Raw genomic sequence first — 15,947 nt, 5'->3', positions numbered from 1 at the left:
TCGCCCCCCATCCCTGTCCCCAATCCCCGATGGGGAAAGGAGTCCCTCCTCCATCCCCAATCCTAACGGGGATGAATTCCCCATCGGAGACCTAAATCCCCAACAAGATATGTATGCACACTAAGAGTCTGAGACAAAGAGATTGAGAGAGAGAGAGAGAGAGAGAGAGAGAGAGAGAGAGAGAGAGAGAGAGAGAGAGAGAGAGAGAGAGAGAGAGAGAGAGGACCATTGCGAGAGTTGAGGTCAGCGATGAGAGAGAGTCCGATGGGCGACGGTGACGACGATCGGTGACTCAGCGATGATAGACAAAGGTTGAAGCAACGACAGTCGGCGAGTGGCAACACCGACTCTTCTTTGAGTAGCTCTTCTCTATCACTTGAGTATCTCAGTCCTTTGTCCGATGTCCGATAGGAGAGTGGTGACAACGACGAGACAACAATCGACGAATCGACGATTGGCGACAAAGACGAAGGTTCAGGGACAGAGTTCTCTCTTCTCTCTATCAGAGTGTTTTGTGCTTTACTATCGAGGGTTTTAGTAATTTACTATTTTTTAAGTTTTTAATCTTTTAAAAAAATGAATAATAATTATTATATTTATATAATATATATATTAATCGGGGATGGGTCGAGGCGGGCATTGCATTCCCCGTCCCCTATCAGGGATTTAGGGGTAACCCCATCCCCGACCCTATCGGGTCAAGGAGCCCAAGTACCTGTCAGGGATGGGGAAAATTGTCACTCCTAGTTTTTAGGCATTTGTAGCTATAAGTTAAGCTGACCTATTACTACTGTTTTTTGTTCGTGGCTAAATACCACATTTTTTGTGGCTAAAAGCTATTTATAGCTATAGCCACGAATTTTAGTTATCCGTAGTTATAATTATGAAGTTGATCTTTAACTACAACAATCTTATTCATGCCAAAATAACAGTTGTTTGTGGCTAAAAGCTATTTATAGCTATAGCCACTAATTTTAGTTATGAGTACATATAAATATGATACCATTAATGTTGAACAATCATACCCTTGAGGAACAAAATATATTTGGAAACTATTTAATAAACTGATTATAAAATAGAATAAAATATTTAAAAATAAGAAATATATTATAAATTAATTAAATATTAAGTAATGAATAAATTGATAAAAATTAGTAAACTAGTAAATATTTATTGTAATGGTTAAAAAATGTAATGTATGAAAAACTAATATATAACAATTATATATTATTGATTAAAGATATTAAGTATTTATTAATTACTATAAATGGTTGAGAAATTATTAAAATAAATACATATGACTAATAATTAATAATTAAGAAATTATTATTTATTCATTACTAATGAAAACAATAATTATGAATGGGTTATAATAATAACTAAAATAGCACATAAATTACTAAAAGTTCCGTAAATACATAAATAAAAAGATAATAATTTATAAAATAGAAATAAATATTTCAATTATTGTAATTAATTAAAAAATAATCATCAAAAATTAGTTTAATTATTAAAATAAATGATTAATGAATATCAAATAATTATTTAATAATAAATTATATATGACTCATCATTGCTAATTAATTAATTATTAGTTAGTTATTAATGAGAAAATATAATTTATCATTAATTAGTTAATGATAATTAAACTAAATTATTAATAATTTCATAAATAAATTATTAATAAATTAATAGTTATAAAATAAATAATAAATACTTAATAATTAATTACTTAACAATAAAGTATTGATATAATAAATTAATACTTAATTAATTAATAATTAATATGGTCATGTTATGGAGATGACCATATCAAGGGTAGTCATAGAATTATAATGCCCAATCTAATCCATTGCAAAATTTTTTTTAGTTTTTTTCTTAACTTTTTAGCAATTCATGTTAATTTCAGCACAACCAAACTTAAGTCATATAAGTATGGTTCTGAATACAAGAACAAGTCAAAACTTGTTGACTGTTGGCTAGTTCGGTCATACCCCTAAATCTGTTTTCTCCAAATAATTGGACAAAATGGTTCACCTGCCTAGTCCAACATGGGAACCAATGAACCGGTCCTATTATGTTAAAAACCCAATTTTGTTTACCATTTTTAATTTATATTATATGTAAATTTCTAGAGGCCATAACTTTAACTTTCTACTCGGTTGTCCTATTGGATGATCCTTTTTTTTTATGTTGGGTAACTTTTTTCTATCTACGTGTTTTAAAGTGCTAAAGTCACCTTACCTCGCTGTTTTTTTTATAAAAACACCTTTTTTGGCCCCAAATCAATGTTCAAAATATCGATAAGGCCGATATGCCCCATGTATTGAGGCTTATTTCTCCTAAATACAGGGTTAAACCACCCCGAATTACACCCTATTGGGCATATTGAGAAGCCCCCAATACGACATGTATCGGCCGATACAACCTAATACGTTTTGAAATTTCAAATCTTGCCTGAAATCATAATTTTTACATTGAAATTTTAAAAATATAATAAAAAATATATATTATAGTAGAATATAATTATGAGGCCTGGGCCCACATTAAGGCCACAAAATAGTATAATTTTTACATTGATGTATACAATTGCTTACATATACAATAATTAAATAAAATAGTATAATAAAATTGAAAAAAATTGTTTATTTTATTAATATATTATATATTATATATTATTATATAATTGTAATTTATATAATATATTATATATTATATATATATATTTATAAAACACATAAATATTATATATATATATATATATATATACCATGCCAGCCTATGGGCCACAGGTGGCATGGCATGACAATGTGGGCCATGTCGGCCCGACCTGGGCCGCTGACCTGAAACCACAAGCTCGGCACAGCCTAATTTACACCTCTACTTAACTTGACCTAACCCAGCCCAACTTGCACCCCGTAATCATGATCTTGTAGGGCTTGTCAACCAAAACCCAAACCCGACCCAACTTAACTTACGTTAAAGAATCAATCTTTTTGTATTATTTTATATTTTATTTCATTTATTATTATTAATATTCCATTAATTAATTAGTTTATTGATTCTTTTTAATAATTAGTTATTTAAAGATTAATTAATTAAATATTAAACATTGTTTTAATCAATAATGTTTTATATTATTGCATATTTTATTATTTAATTATCTAATCAAATAATTACTTAATTAATTGATATTAATGAATATTTTATTATTAATAAATATTTATTGGTTAATATTTTATTTTATTTTATCTATATATATTAAAATTGGTTATATATATATATATATATTGATAGTTTAATATAGACAAAATTGGTTAATATTTTATTTTATTTTATTTTATCTATATATATATATATTAAAAGTGGACATGCCATGTCAGCACGTCTCTCCTTCGCCTTGTGGGAAACACCCTTATCTAATTTTCTTTTTTTTTTAACTTTCTTATTTTTTTTTTATTTCACATAATTGTAGTCAAATCAAATGAGAAGCGGGAGACACTTGCACTTCCAAAACGTCTCCCGCCCTCCCACCAAGTCTCTTGGTGAAAGAACAGAACGAGAGAGATCTCTCTCCCCTTGCCCATGCCTCTCTATTGCTGGCTCACTTCCCCATCACTCTCATGTTCTATCTACTTGGTGAAAGAACAGAACGAGAGAGATCTCTCTCCCCTTGCCCATGCCTCTCTATTGCTGGCTCACTTCCCCATCACTCTCATGTTCTATCTATGTTGAGCGAAACCCTAATGTTCCCATTTCTTTGTTTTGATCAAAAGCCTAGAATCCTTTGTGTCTTTGCGTCTCTATACGCTTTAAGGATTCAAGGAGTCAGCGTTTAGTTGCGATTTGTAAGGCTATGGGAGAGGTGTCAAGGTCAATGGATCTATGGTCTTTGTGCTAAAGTTGTCAAGGACGAGATTGTCGTTGTTTTGAGCAGGTTAGTTTTCTCATCCTCTCCCACATAAATCAAAATATTGCAACTTTGGCCGGTTTACTGCTAGAAACCAACACTTGAGTTTTATTAACTTTTTTTCCTGGATGGATTGTTTTTGTTGCATGTAGTCTACACTTGGAAGATCCACCGATGACTTTTTTTTCTTCTTTTTAGGTTTTGTTAACTTTTTGCCTGGACGGGCTGGTTCTGTTGCATGTAATCTACCTCATTGAAATCATTTTACAAGATACAAGTCTCTCTTTCTCCTTTTGATGGTTGCATCTCTAATTTCATTTGTGTTACAAGATTTCATTTTAAGTGTTATTGTTAGGTACCAAGAAACCCACTGCTAAGGGCAGTTCAAGTCTCCCAGGTGCCTAATCCAATGCCTCCATGCTGTTCCACAATGTTTACTGGATGCCCAGTTAAACTTCCCCACCCCATCTCAATGGCTTCGCGCACCAAGCTAACTTTTAGGGATGAAGTTACTAAACATGATTATTTTGTATTGAGGTCCTATTTATGTTATTCTTTTTCTTCTCTTTTTAGCTTTTTTATTTTATTTTCCTCTTTTCGGGTTGAGATTATGGATTTAAATCAATTAGTAATTTTGTTTTGCATGCTATATGTTACAATTATAATGGATTTAATCCTCTTTGATTTAATGAAATCCATGATAATGTTGAGAGATTCAAAAAATCTAAACCCATTCATTGTAAATGGGCACTACTTGCGGTGCTAAGTAAGCCATGGACCAATAGCATTCTTTGGGGTAAGAAAAATGTTGAATGGTGATGAAATCCACCCAAACCCTTCTGATGTTTACCATGTAATTGTAAGATTATCTCAACCACATCTTGACACCATGTTTTAACCGTAATAGTGTAGAAGTGATGGTGACCTATGCTTTTCCCGCTACACTTTTTACATCCTCTTTATCAAAAAAAAAACTCTTGCCCATTTGAGTATGGAGGAAGCAGGAGTTGTCGTTTGCTATGTTGCCAACTAAAAGTCGGTCTCCAATTTCCTAATGGAACTACCTCCGATGACCATGGCTAATGGCATTTCCTTCAACGAAGATATTAGATTTAAAGGTGAAGTTGAAGAAATTAGAGTTTGGAGATGAGAAACCTAGGCATGAGTGGTCAGAGACTAGTATTGTAGATAGTTTGGAGTTGAGGGGATTGAGCTTTGATACAATGAGGACGGGCTTGGACTGCATACCCAATCCCAAAAAGGTTATACAGTCTCTATTGTGTTTGAAATTGAAGGAGACTTCTTTGACTCTGTTTTGTTTTTTCACATATCTTTTTGGCATTTGGCAACAATCTAACTAGAAATTAGAAAGGAAAAGATTATACAATTTAATGTTATTATAGTGATTGTTATTTGGGTACATATGAAAAATCTCCAACATGGTCATGCTGTTGAAACCTTGTCATACCATCCAAAATTCCAATTATGTCTTTCGGTGGATGTCATGAGCATGAAATGGAGATTAGTTTTGCTTCATCAAACAAAGCTTTGAGGTTTGCCCCAAGGATTAGGTAAGGACAAGAAGGGACAAAGTGTATAGTAAATGACAACCATTTCTTAGTAGCTACCATATAAAGACTTAAACCACTATGATGTAAGCTATCTATCTTCATGAATTTCCTTCTCTCAACACTATTAAATTGTTAATTGAATTAATGAAGAAATGAGATGTGATTTTCTTTTCTAGCACTATAAATGGGGTCTCTTTTATGGACTTTAAATTTTTTCTTTCACATGGGTTTTGTCTTTTGCTACTTTTATTTTCGAGATTTCTCATTTACTACTCTTTAGATTTTTTTATTGAGAAATTCCAAATGTTTTTTCTTATAATTTATTTGTACTAATTTAAGTTTCACCTAAAGATTGTAAAAATAAAAATAATCTAACACGAATTTCAACTAACAATAATTAATAAAAATTAATAAAGCTACTGGGAATTTTTGTGAGTTATATTAATTTGTACATATTTATAAGATTAGATATCTAGGATAGTCCCTATTTGAAAGACGTCTTCCTGTTGAATTGCATTAGAAAACCTAAAAGTTCGTTCTAAGAATATGTTCTAATAGTACTTGGTATTTGAGATATTAATTTTTCCTTTGTTATAGTGAGAATTTAAGTTTTTAATGGTTAAAAAGGACTTGATTGGTAAAGTTGTAGGTGTTGTTACACTTACACATATTTATCTTGAGGTACACATGTTGGTCCTGTTACATTTTATCATTTTATTATAAATTTAATGTCTTCTCTTAGGTTGCTTTTAATTGGACAAATACCAAATGCATTTCAATGTCTTACTCTATTTACAAACATATAAGGGTTTCCTATTGAGTTTAAGTGCTATTTCCTTTCCATGATTGGAATGTAGGTTTTTAGTTGTTAGTATACTAATAATTTCTTCTGTTGTAGTGAACTCTTTAATAACAATTTGAGTGGTCAAATGCTTTTCTCAATGGAAAACTTGTCATCTTTGACTACCTAGTAGAATGGCTTATTAACAAGCTAATCGGTATTGTATGACCAATGATTTATGTAATTTTTTAATTTATATTTGGAACTTTCATATATTTATATATATATATATTTATATTTATATATTAATGCAAAAATATTAATTTTTATTTTATTTTGCTTTTCAAGTTGAATGCATGTATAAGGAGTAACAAAATACATGGATGAAATAATTGAGATCAATATTTTTCATTTTTATTATGGTTTATTATACGTAATAAGACAAATTGGCACTTGTAAGTAATTTTTTACATGTTGATTAGAATTTTAAAATTTATCATTTATTAAACAAAGTACTAGTGGATTTGTTATCTATCTTTCTCACATTTTTCATTGTATATTGCATATTTAATTAGATCATCAAAGTAATCATTGTTCTATTTTTTTTTTTGTTTTTCATTGTAGGTTACAAATGCAATAGGTGACTCTTAAAGCATAGTTGAAGACAATGGATAATTCTTTTATATTTAAAATTACTCTATTTTACTAAAAGTTATTATATAATTTTCATGTGACATGAATAAAATAAGTGTTGCTTTAAGGTGGCATTCCTAATTGTCATTATTTTACTATTTTATTTGGAATATAAACACAGTTTTTCCACAAATTGAAACAATTAGCTATGGTTTTCCAAAAAATTCAAGACATATATTGCATCTTTTAGCCACGGTTTGTAAAAAAAACATAACTATATGTTAAAGTATTTAATTTTGGTTTTAGCAAAAAAACTGTGGTTATAGGTTAGTACATTTATTGGTAGTAAACCTTAGCTATAAATAGAAGAATAATAGTTATGATTTTGTAAAAATCCGTGGTTATAGATTTGGATATATAACTATATGCATCTTTTAGCTATATGCATCTTTTAGCTACGGTTCAACCCATGACTAAAGGTTCATATGATATGTGTTCGCCCTTTAGCTACGGACAGATACCATAGCTATAGAAAGGTTATAACCATGAATTAGTTGAACCATAACCGTAGGCTAAAACAATACGAACATAGGCTACGATTTTCTGTCCGTAACTAAACCATAGTGTGATCAAGGCGATATGAGAAACAAAGGTGTCTTGATTTCTCTCAGTTTTCCCTATATCCAATTCAATAGCATTGTTATTAATCAACTTCAATATTTTTTGCCTTTAAGTAAATAGTACATTAACTAATCATACTGAGAAAATTTGAATTACAACTTTTCCTCAAAATGAAATTAACTAGCAGATTAAATGCTACAGACATTATATATTGCATTATCAGAATTCAGACCCATAGCTTTAGAACAAATAACTACTTGGGGGCGAACAAAACAATCCAATATATTTCATCTCTCAATCAAAAGGCCATTTGCCTTGCAAATATAGAGGGTAAAAACAAAGCAAGAAATATCAGAATTGCAAGGTAAATAAATTCCAATATACACTTAAATTCAGATTATACATTTCTCTTTCAAAAAGCTTATAAAAGGTTAGAATATGGGTAAATTAATAATGAGAAAATCATGAGAGCTAGGGCTGGCAAATAGGTGGGTTGGGTTGGGTTGGATAAGGGTTGAATACCAACCCACCCATCTTGACCCTCCAAGTCACCAATCCATCATGATCCATCATCAATGCTTGTTAAAGGGTCATAATCCACCCTAACCCTGACCCACCCATATTGACCCACTTGACCCATTCATATGACCCTTATCCACCTTCACCCATGCTAACCCACCTACCATCGTATATAAATACATAAATACGTAAATGGGTCAACCCTAAACAACAAATTTTGAAAGAATCAACTCTCCCTAGACTGTTAAGTGGTATACACAAGTTGGATTGACCCATGTACCCTTGACCCATCCATATTGACCCACTCGACCCATTCATATGACCCTTATCCACCTTCACCCATGCTAACCCACCTACCATCGTATATAAATACATAAATACATAAATGGGTCAACCTGACCCATTTACCCTAAACAACAAATTTTGAAAGAATCAACTCTCCCTAGACTGTCAAGTGGTATACACAAGTTGGATTGACCCATGTACCCGAAAATAACATTTTTGATGAAACACCTCTTAGTGATGCCACATGGTAGAAATGGGTCGTGTTAGGCCATATACCCAAAAAAATAACTTTTTGAGAGAAACAACTCTCCCAAAATTGCCGTGTGTTATAAACGACTTGGGTTGACCTGTATATCCAAAATAATAAAAAATACCAGAAAATGCAGAAATTAACCAAAAAAATTGCAAAAAGGTCACAAAAATGCAGAAAATTGCAAAAAAAAAACAAGAAAATGCAGAAAATACCAAAAGTAGCAGAAAATGCAAAAAAAAGTAGCAGAAATTTTCAAAAAAAACTAGAAATTGCAGAAAATAGTAGAAAATTGAAAAATAAAATAGTAGAAATTGCAAAAATAGCAGAAAATTCACAAAAATTGCAGAAAATACCAGAATAGCAAAAATTTCAGAAAATAGCAAAACAAAGCATAAAAGTGCAGAAACTTCACAAAAATTGCAGAAAATTGTAGGAAATGCAGGAAAGTAGCAGAAATTATAGAAAATATCAGGAAATAACAGAAAATTGCAGGAAATGCAGAAAATATCAGAAATTTGTAGAAATTTGCAGATAAATACCAGAAAATTGCAAAAAAAATGCAGAAAAGTACCAGAAAATACTAGGAAGTTGCAGAAAATAGCAAAAAATGAAGAAAATTTCAGAAGTAGCAGAAAATTACAAAAAAAAACCTGAAAAGAGCAAAACTTGCAGAAAATGCCAAAAAATACCAGGAAATAGAAAAAATTGCAGAAAAATAGCAGAAACGCACAAATTTTCAGAGATAGCAGAAAATGTAGAAAATATCAGAAAATTACATAAAATGCAGAAAATATCAGGAAATTGCAGATAAATAGCAGAAAATACCAGAAATAGCAGAAAATAACAAAAAATTGCAGAATTGCAAAAAAATAGCAAAGAATACCAAAAATTGAAAACATTATGCAGACAAATAACAGAAAATTTAGCACGGTATAAATGGATACATCATAATTGATAACTAAGTAAACAAAGAGATAATTAATGTTTGAAAGAAAAACCATATAAGATATTAAAATTTTCTGTTTAGTTAGAATTAAATGGAAGAGATAGCTCACCAAGGAGCTCTTCTAAGGAGTGCAAAATGATTGGTTTGACAAGGAGTTCTATCAATTATCACTCTCTTTGTTGTCGCCGTATTAGGGGGATGCTACAAAAAACCACAATTGTCAAATAGTTGTTAGTTAAAATAAATATAAATGGCATGCAAATAATCAAACTATAATGATAAATTGATAAATATATAAATGATACTACCTTTCTAGTCAGATTGAAGGGATATGCTTTCAAAATTGGAGATATCAACCTCTAAATCAATGTTTACATCATCCTTTTCTGCTTTATCTACATTTACAAAGGAAAAAGTCAAAAAAAATGAAATAGAGGAAGAAAATGTAATGTGTAATATTTACCTTTAGATCCAAATAACCAATCCCGAGTGCATATCAATGCCTCAACCATTTTTGGGGCAAGAGAGTTATGGTACTTGATTTAATAATCTTCTCCCTCCACTAAATGCTACTTCAAAAGCCACAATCGAAATTGGAATGCTCAAAAAATCATGAGCCATTAGAGATAACTCGGAAAATCGTTTTTCACATGACTTCGAATATGCTATGACATTTAGTTCAGTTTGTCTCTCAACATATGGCTCTTCCAAATACAAGTCAAGTTGTGACTTCCTTTCATTTGTACAAAAGGCATGACTTTCGTAAGCATCATAATCCTACATCAACAAAGAGACATATACTTAAAAATGTAAACCAATATATAATCATCATTTTGCATATGACTTATTATTTATCAAGACAAAAATATAAAATAACTTTCACCTTCATAAAGCCATATTCATTGTAACATGTTATGCTACTACCCTCAGATGGAATTGTTGAAGCACTTAGATTAATGGATGAATAGTGATTCATGTATTCTTTGAATAATTCATACAATGTGTCTCGAACATGAACACTTTTATCTTTCTCATCCTCATCATATAACCTTATAAATGCATATTCCACAATCTTTAACTTGTATCGAGGATCCAAAACTACAACAATGGCCAAAATAGTACTATACTCTGCCCAATATTTGTCAAACTTTTTTTTGCATGGGTTTAGCCATCACGCTTATAAACCAATCTGTGCTTTCTAATGCATCTCTTAAAGTTCCTTGGATCTGACAAACTCTATGGAAAAACAAGTTTGACAAACTCTACGATAGTATGGATCCACCAACTTCAAGTGGCAAAACACCTTGTAATACCCAATTGCTTCATTGATAGAAGTGAGAAGCCAACCCAAGAAGAGTGGAGAACAGATGAAGATTGACAATCGCTGCCCCGAGGCCCCCCAGTTGGCGTTATCCACATCATATAAGGAGGAACCGTCGCCAGAGGAAGAGCAGCTCGGGTTAGAAGAAATATGCTTGGTTGTGCGAGATCAATGACCGGGGTCATAGGAAGAAGCATAGCCTATTTATCACCTTCACCGGCGGTGACCTCTGAGGGGTCCAGACACCGCACAATGATGCCTTGGTCATCACAGCCGAGGTGGCTAATTTCGAGTTGTGGCGGATCCTAGTCAATACAGGGAGCTCTGCCGATGTACTGTTTGAAGATGCATTTGAAAAGCTCGACATCGATAGAGAGCGGCTCACGCTGGTCAACACTCCCTTGGTGGGATTCTTGGGAGAGCCCCTCCTGCCCACTAGGAGAATAACTCTTCCCCTCTTGATCGGAGACGACAACATCAATGCGATGACCATGGTAGGCTTCATCGTGGTGCGTTGCCCCTCCTCTTACAACGTGATCCTCAACAGGCCGACCCTCAACGCCCTACAGGCTGTAGTCTCAACATATCACATCGCCATGAAATTTCCAACTAAGTACGGCATAGGAGTGGCACATGGAGACCAGAGAATAATGCGACATTGCTATCAACTCTCCTGCCAAGGGCCACGTCCAACCGCCAAGACACTAATGGCGGAGGCCTATGACTTACGCGATGAGGTAAAGGCACAACATGGCCAATCCGTGGAAGACCTCATCCTGGTCCCCCTCTCTGATGAAGATCCCAGAAAAGACAGTTCAAGTCGGCTCCCTACTAGACGACCACCTCCGAGGAGAACTTGTGCAACTACTAAAGAACAACTATGACGTATTCACTTGGTCGGTAGTAGACATTCCCAGGATCGACCTTGAAGTTATCACACATAGGTTGAACGTTGACCCACACTATCGATTAGTGAAGCATAAAAGAGGAGCTCCGCCATAGAGTGGTGGCAAGTGATTGCCGATGAAGTACAAAAGCTACTCGACACCAGTTTTATTCGGGAAGTCAAGTACCCCGACTTGTTGGTCAACATAGTAATGGTGAAGAATGCCTACGGAAAGTGGAGGATCTGCATCAACTTCATCGACCTAAATAAGACCTGCCCCAAAGACAACCACCCCCTGCCGAGGATTGACCAACTCGTTGACGCAACGGTGGGGCATGAGCTACTGAGCTTCATGGATGCATTCTCAGGTACAACCAAATCCAAATGCACCTAGATGACCAGGAGCGAACAACTTTTATCACCGACTACGGCCTGTACTGTGATGAGAATGCAAATTATCATATTTTTATCCCTTAATATTTAGTCTTTTATATTTATTTAGTGTTTAAATGGACTCATTATTCTTATATTTCGGTTTAGGGCACGGAAGGAGGCGTTAAGTGAAAAACAAGGCTAATCGGGTAATTCTGGACAGTTTCGGCATCGCATGGTAATTTGGGCATAATTCTCTCGTCCGGACTCTAATAGAGATTATTAAAGATGCCTTGGAAAGATAAGGAAAAATTGTACAACTTTCCTGTTTTGAGTTTTGATAGATACGTATATCATTGAGGTCAAAATCGGGCCCTCATTATCTATAACTGCACTGCTCACATGCTGGAAACATTCCTTCGCTTGCAAATTTTCATATACAAAATCACAACTCTCCCACTTACATTAGAACTTTGTTTTATCCTATTTTTGAATTTTTTTTCTTGACAAGTCAGACTTGGAGACTGTTATCTAGAGAAATTTTAGGTGATTTTTTAGGCTTCTTTTGGGGGAAGTAAAGAGAAAGAAAATCAAGAAAGCAATTAGACTTAGGCTGCCACACCTCTCTTCTCTAATTTTTCTTGAGTTTTCACCATGACCATGCATGGCTAATGCTGATACTTGGTCGAAGGAAACAGAAGCCTCAAAATCCACCAAACTGTGAGATCTAATTTGATTTTTATTGTTTGAATCATGCTTTGAGTATCGAATGTTCTTCTATGCTCTTGTTCATGATTGTTTCATCTGATTGCTAGGAGGCCTACTAGTTTATTATTCGTACAATCTACTGCTAGATTAGATATCAGATCCATAATTGTTTGATCTCTCTAATCTACGAAGCAACTAGGGTTTAATGATTTGCTGCGTCAGAAATTGTTAGACTTAGGAAGAACACTAACCTGAATTAAATGCAACCGCTTGTGCTTGTGTTGTTTAGCTTCATCGATCTCTAATGCTTAAGGCTACTGCTGGATTAAATATTTAACGCTTGTTTAGTAGTAAGGGTTAAGAGGATTGCTTGTTTTCTGATTAACTAGATTAGGGAGATGTAGGAAAATAATTCCTACGATGAATATTCAAAGTCTGAATTGATTTATCTTTGCATCGATGAGCAGTAGTGAAATTATGATGGTGGATGTTGACTTAGACCAAGATTCGTTCTTTTGATTAATTTCAGCACTCTGAATTGCCTTGTTTCCCATTTTAATTTCGTTCATTTCAATTCTGATTTTCTTTCTTTTTAATTCTGGTTTTCATTACATACAACCCCTCCTCCATCTTTGTTCACGCAACACACAAACTAGGTTAGATACTCTCTGTGGGAACGATCCTTACTCCCACTACTGCATTTATTTTTAGGAGTATAGGTTTTATTTTTGGGTGCCTACGACAGCACGCCAAATTTTGGCACCGTTGCCAGGGAGTCTTTCCAATCAGTTTTTGTGCTTATTGTGATCATTGTTTTGCTTCTTGAAATTTTTGAAAAAAAAATAAAAAAAATATAGATCACTGTGATTGTTTGTGTTTTAGTGTAGAATATTTTCTGTTTTATTTATTTATTTATTTTCATCATTCTAGATTTTTTTATGGTATGTCGTTCATGGGTTATTAAGGTTTCCTTGATTTATGTTTGTAACTCGATTCTCTAAGCAAGGTGATTTGCAGTACGATCCAGAAATAGAGGGAGTTTTGCACAAGTTAAGGAGAGAGGCTCTGAGTCATTCTGAATAGAACAATCCAATTCTTGATTCCCTATCTGTTAGCAGTTCTGATTTGAGAGAAGAGAAAATCATGGCTGGAAATCAAACTCTGAAAGAGCTTGCCGCACCTGATTTGAATCAGCAACCCTTAAGCATAACTTTTCCTGCTTTAAATGCTAATGCTACTTTTGAATTAAAATCTGGACTGATACATTTCTCACTCACTTTTTATGGTCTTGCAGGTGAGGATCCTCACAAGCATTTGAAGGAGCTGCATGTGGTATGCACAAGTATGAAACCCATGGGGGTGATTGAAGAGCAAATTAAATTAAGAGTCTTTCTGTTTTCTTTGAAGGATTCGGCTAAGGATTGGCTTTATTATCTACCCTCCGAGAGTATTACCACATGGAATGAGATGAAGAAGCTATTTTTAGAAAAATATTTCCCAGCTTCAAGGGTGGCCAACATCAGAAAAGAAATTTGTAGTGTAAGGCAGTACAACGGAGAGTCCTTACATGAATACTGGGAACGTTTTAAAAAATTATGTGCAAGCTGCCGCTATCATCAGATTAGTGAGCTGCTACTTATCCAGTATTTCTATGAGGGTCTTCAACCCACTGATAGGAGCATGATTGATGCTACTAGTGGAGGAGCTTTAGTGGATAAAACTCCCGAGGCTGCAAGAAACCTGATTGCAAATATGGTGGCAAATTCTCAACAGTTCGGCTTTAGGCTTGACCCTCCATCAAAGCATGTTAATGAGGTAAATCTCTCTTCCCTTGAACAACAAATTGCAAGTTTGACTTCTCTTGTTCATCAAATGGCTGTAGGTAATATGCAAACAGTGAAGGCTTGTGGGATATGTTCAGTAGTAGGGCATCTAATTGATATGTGCCCAACTCTTCAAGAGGAGCCCATGGAACAAGTGAATGCAACAGGTGATTTTCTGGGGCAACCGCAAAGGAAATATGATCCCTATTCGAGCACGTATAATTCGGGATGGAGGGATCATCCCAATCTCAGCTATGGGAATCCACAGAGCCACCTAAGTTTCCCGCAATATCAGTCGTACCCCCCTAGATAACAGTCATCCCAAACTTATAATTTTGGTACGTCTTTAGAGGATATTATTAAATCTCTTGCCACTAACACCTTGTAATTTCAGTAAGAGAGGAGGGCCAGTATCCAACGTTTGGACAATCAGATGGGCCAGATGGCAACCATAATTAGTCGGTTAAAGGCGTAAAGTTCAGGGAAATTACCCTCTCAAACGGTTGTGAATCCAAAAGAAAATGTAAGTGCAATCGTTTTGAGAAGTGGTAAGGAGGTTGAGACTCCAGCAAAGGCAGCCCTGCATCGTCAAAGCAAGGAGAGGAGAAGGACATCATTCCTGATGACGATGAAGTACCTAAGCGTAAGTTTCCACCTCTTTCTGATTATAAATCGATACCTCCTTTTTCCCATTCTTTAGCAGGTTCTAGGAAAGATGAGCAGTTCAAAGATTTTTATAAAACTTTTTGTAGATGCGAGGTAAACATTCCACTTCTAGATGTTATTAAATAAGTACCTCGTTATGCTAAATTCTTGAAAGAATTGTGTACACATAAGAGGACATAGAAACTGAAAGGATGTGAAAAGGTGAGAGTAGGGGAGAATGTTTCTGTAGTTATTCAAAGAAAACTCCCTACAAAGTGCAAAGATCCAGGTATGTTCACTATCCCTTGCATGATAGGTAACACTAGAATTGAGAAGGCCATGTTAGACTTAGGAGCTTCTATTAATGTCATGCCATATTCTATATATGCTTCTTTGAAACTTGGACCTTTGAATAAAACTAGTGTTGTGATTCAATTGACTGATAGATCTAATGTCTATGCCTACCCTATCGAAACTGCAACAATTGCCAACGGCACTCCAATCTCCATCACCAGCCTGCAGCCCCCCTGAAGCCAATCACTAGCTCGCGGCTATTTGCCCAGTGGGGAATGAACATCCTCGGCCCCTTTCCCACCACGGTTGCATAGAAGAAATTCCTTCTTGTAGCAATAGACTTTCACAAAGTGTGTAGAAGCCGAAACCTTGGCATGCA

General features: G+C 34.3%; 1 protein-coding gene and 1 long non-coding RNA gene across 2 annotated transcripts; both read left to right on the top strand.

Annotated features, from left to right (window-relative positions):
* The first annotated feature begins 3,560 nt into the window (after nt 1-3,560).
* LOC148875529 (uncharacterized) lies at nt 3,561-4,205 on the top strand. Its single transcript, XR_016105851.1, has 2 exons — nt 3,561-3,937; nt 4,109-4,205. It is a non-coding gene; the product is annotated as an uncharacterized LOC148875529 (long non-coding RNA).
* Nucleotides 4,206-13,949: 9,744 nt separating this feature from the next.
* Nucleotides 13,950-14,942, top strand: LOC148875528 (uncharacterized). The gene has a single exon (XM_088964801.1). The coding sequence runs from the start codon at nt 13,950-13,952 to the stop codon at nt 14,940-14,942; it is 993 nt and encodes a 330-aa protein (XP_088820927.1).
* The last annotated feature ends 1,005 nt before the right edge of the window (nt 14,943-15,947 follow it).

This window comes from Nelumbo lutea, chromosome 1, assembly GCF_056320005.1.
Source record: "Nelumbo lutea isolate HS-2025 chromosome 1, American lotus-T2T, whole genome shotgun sequence".
In the NCBI taxonomy this organism is placed as follows: domain Eukaryota; kingdom Viridiplantae; phylum Streptophyta; class Magnoliopsida; order Proteales; family Nelumbonaceae; genus Nelumbo; species Nelumbo lutea.
This window is presented reverse-complemented; position numbering and strand designations above follow the sequence as displayed.

Bases quoted from the DNA above. Each gene is read 5' to 3' on its own strand.
- LOC148875528 (XM_088964801.1), top strand. From the start codon at position 13,950: ATGGCTGGAAATCAAACTCTGAAAGAGCTTGCCGCACCTGATTTGAAT.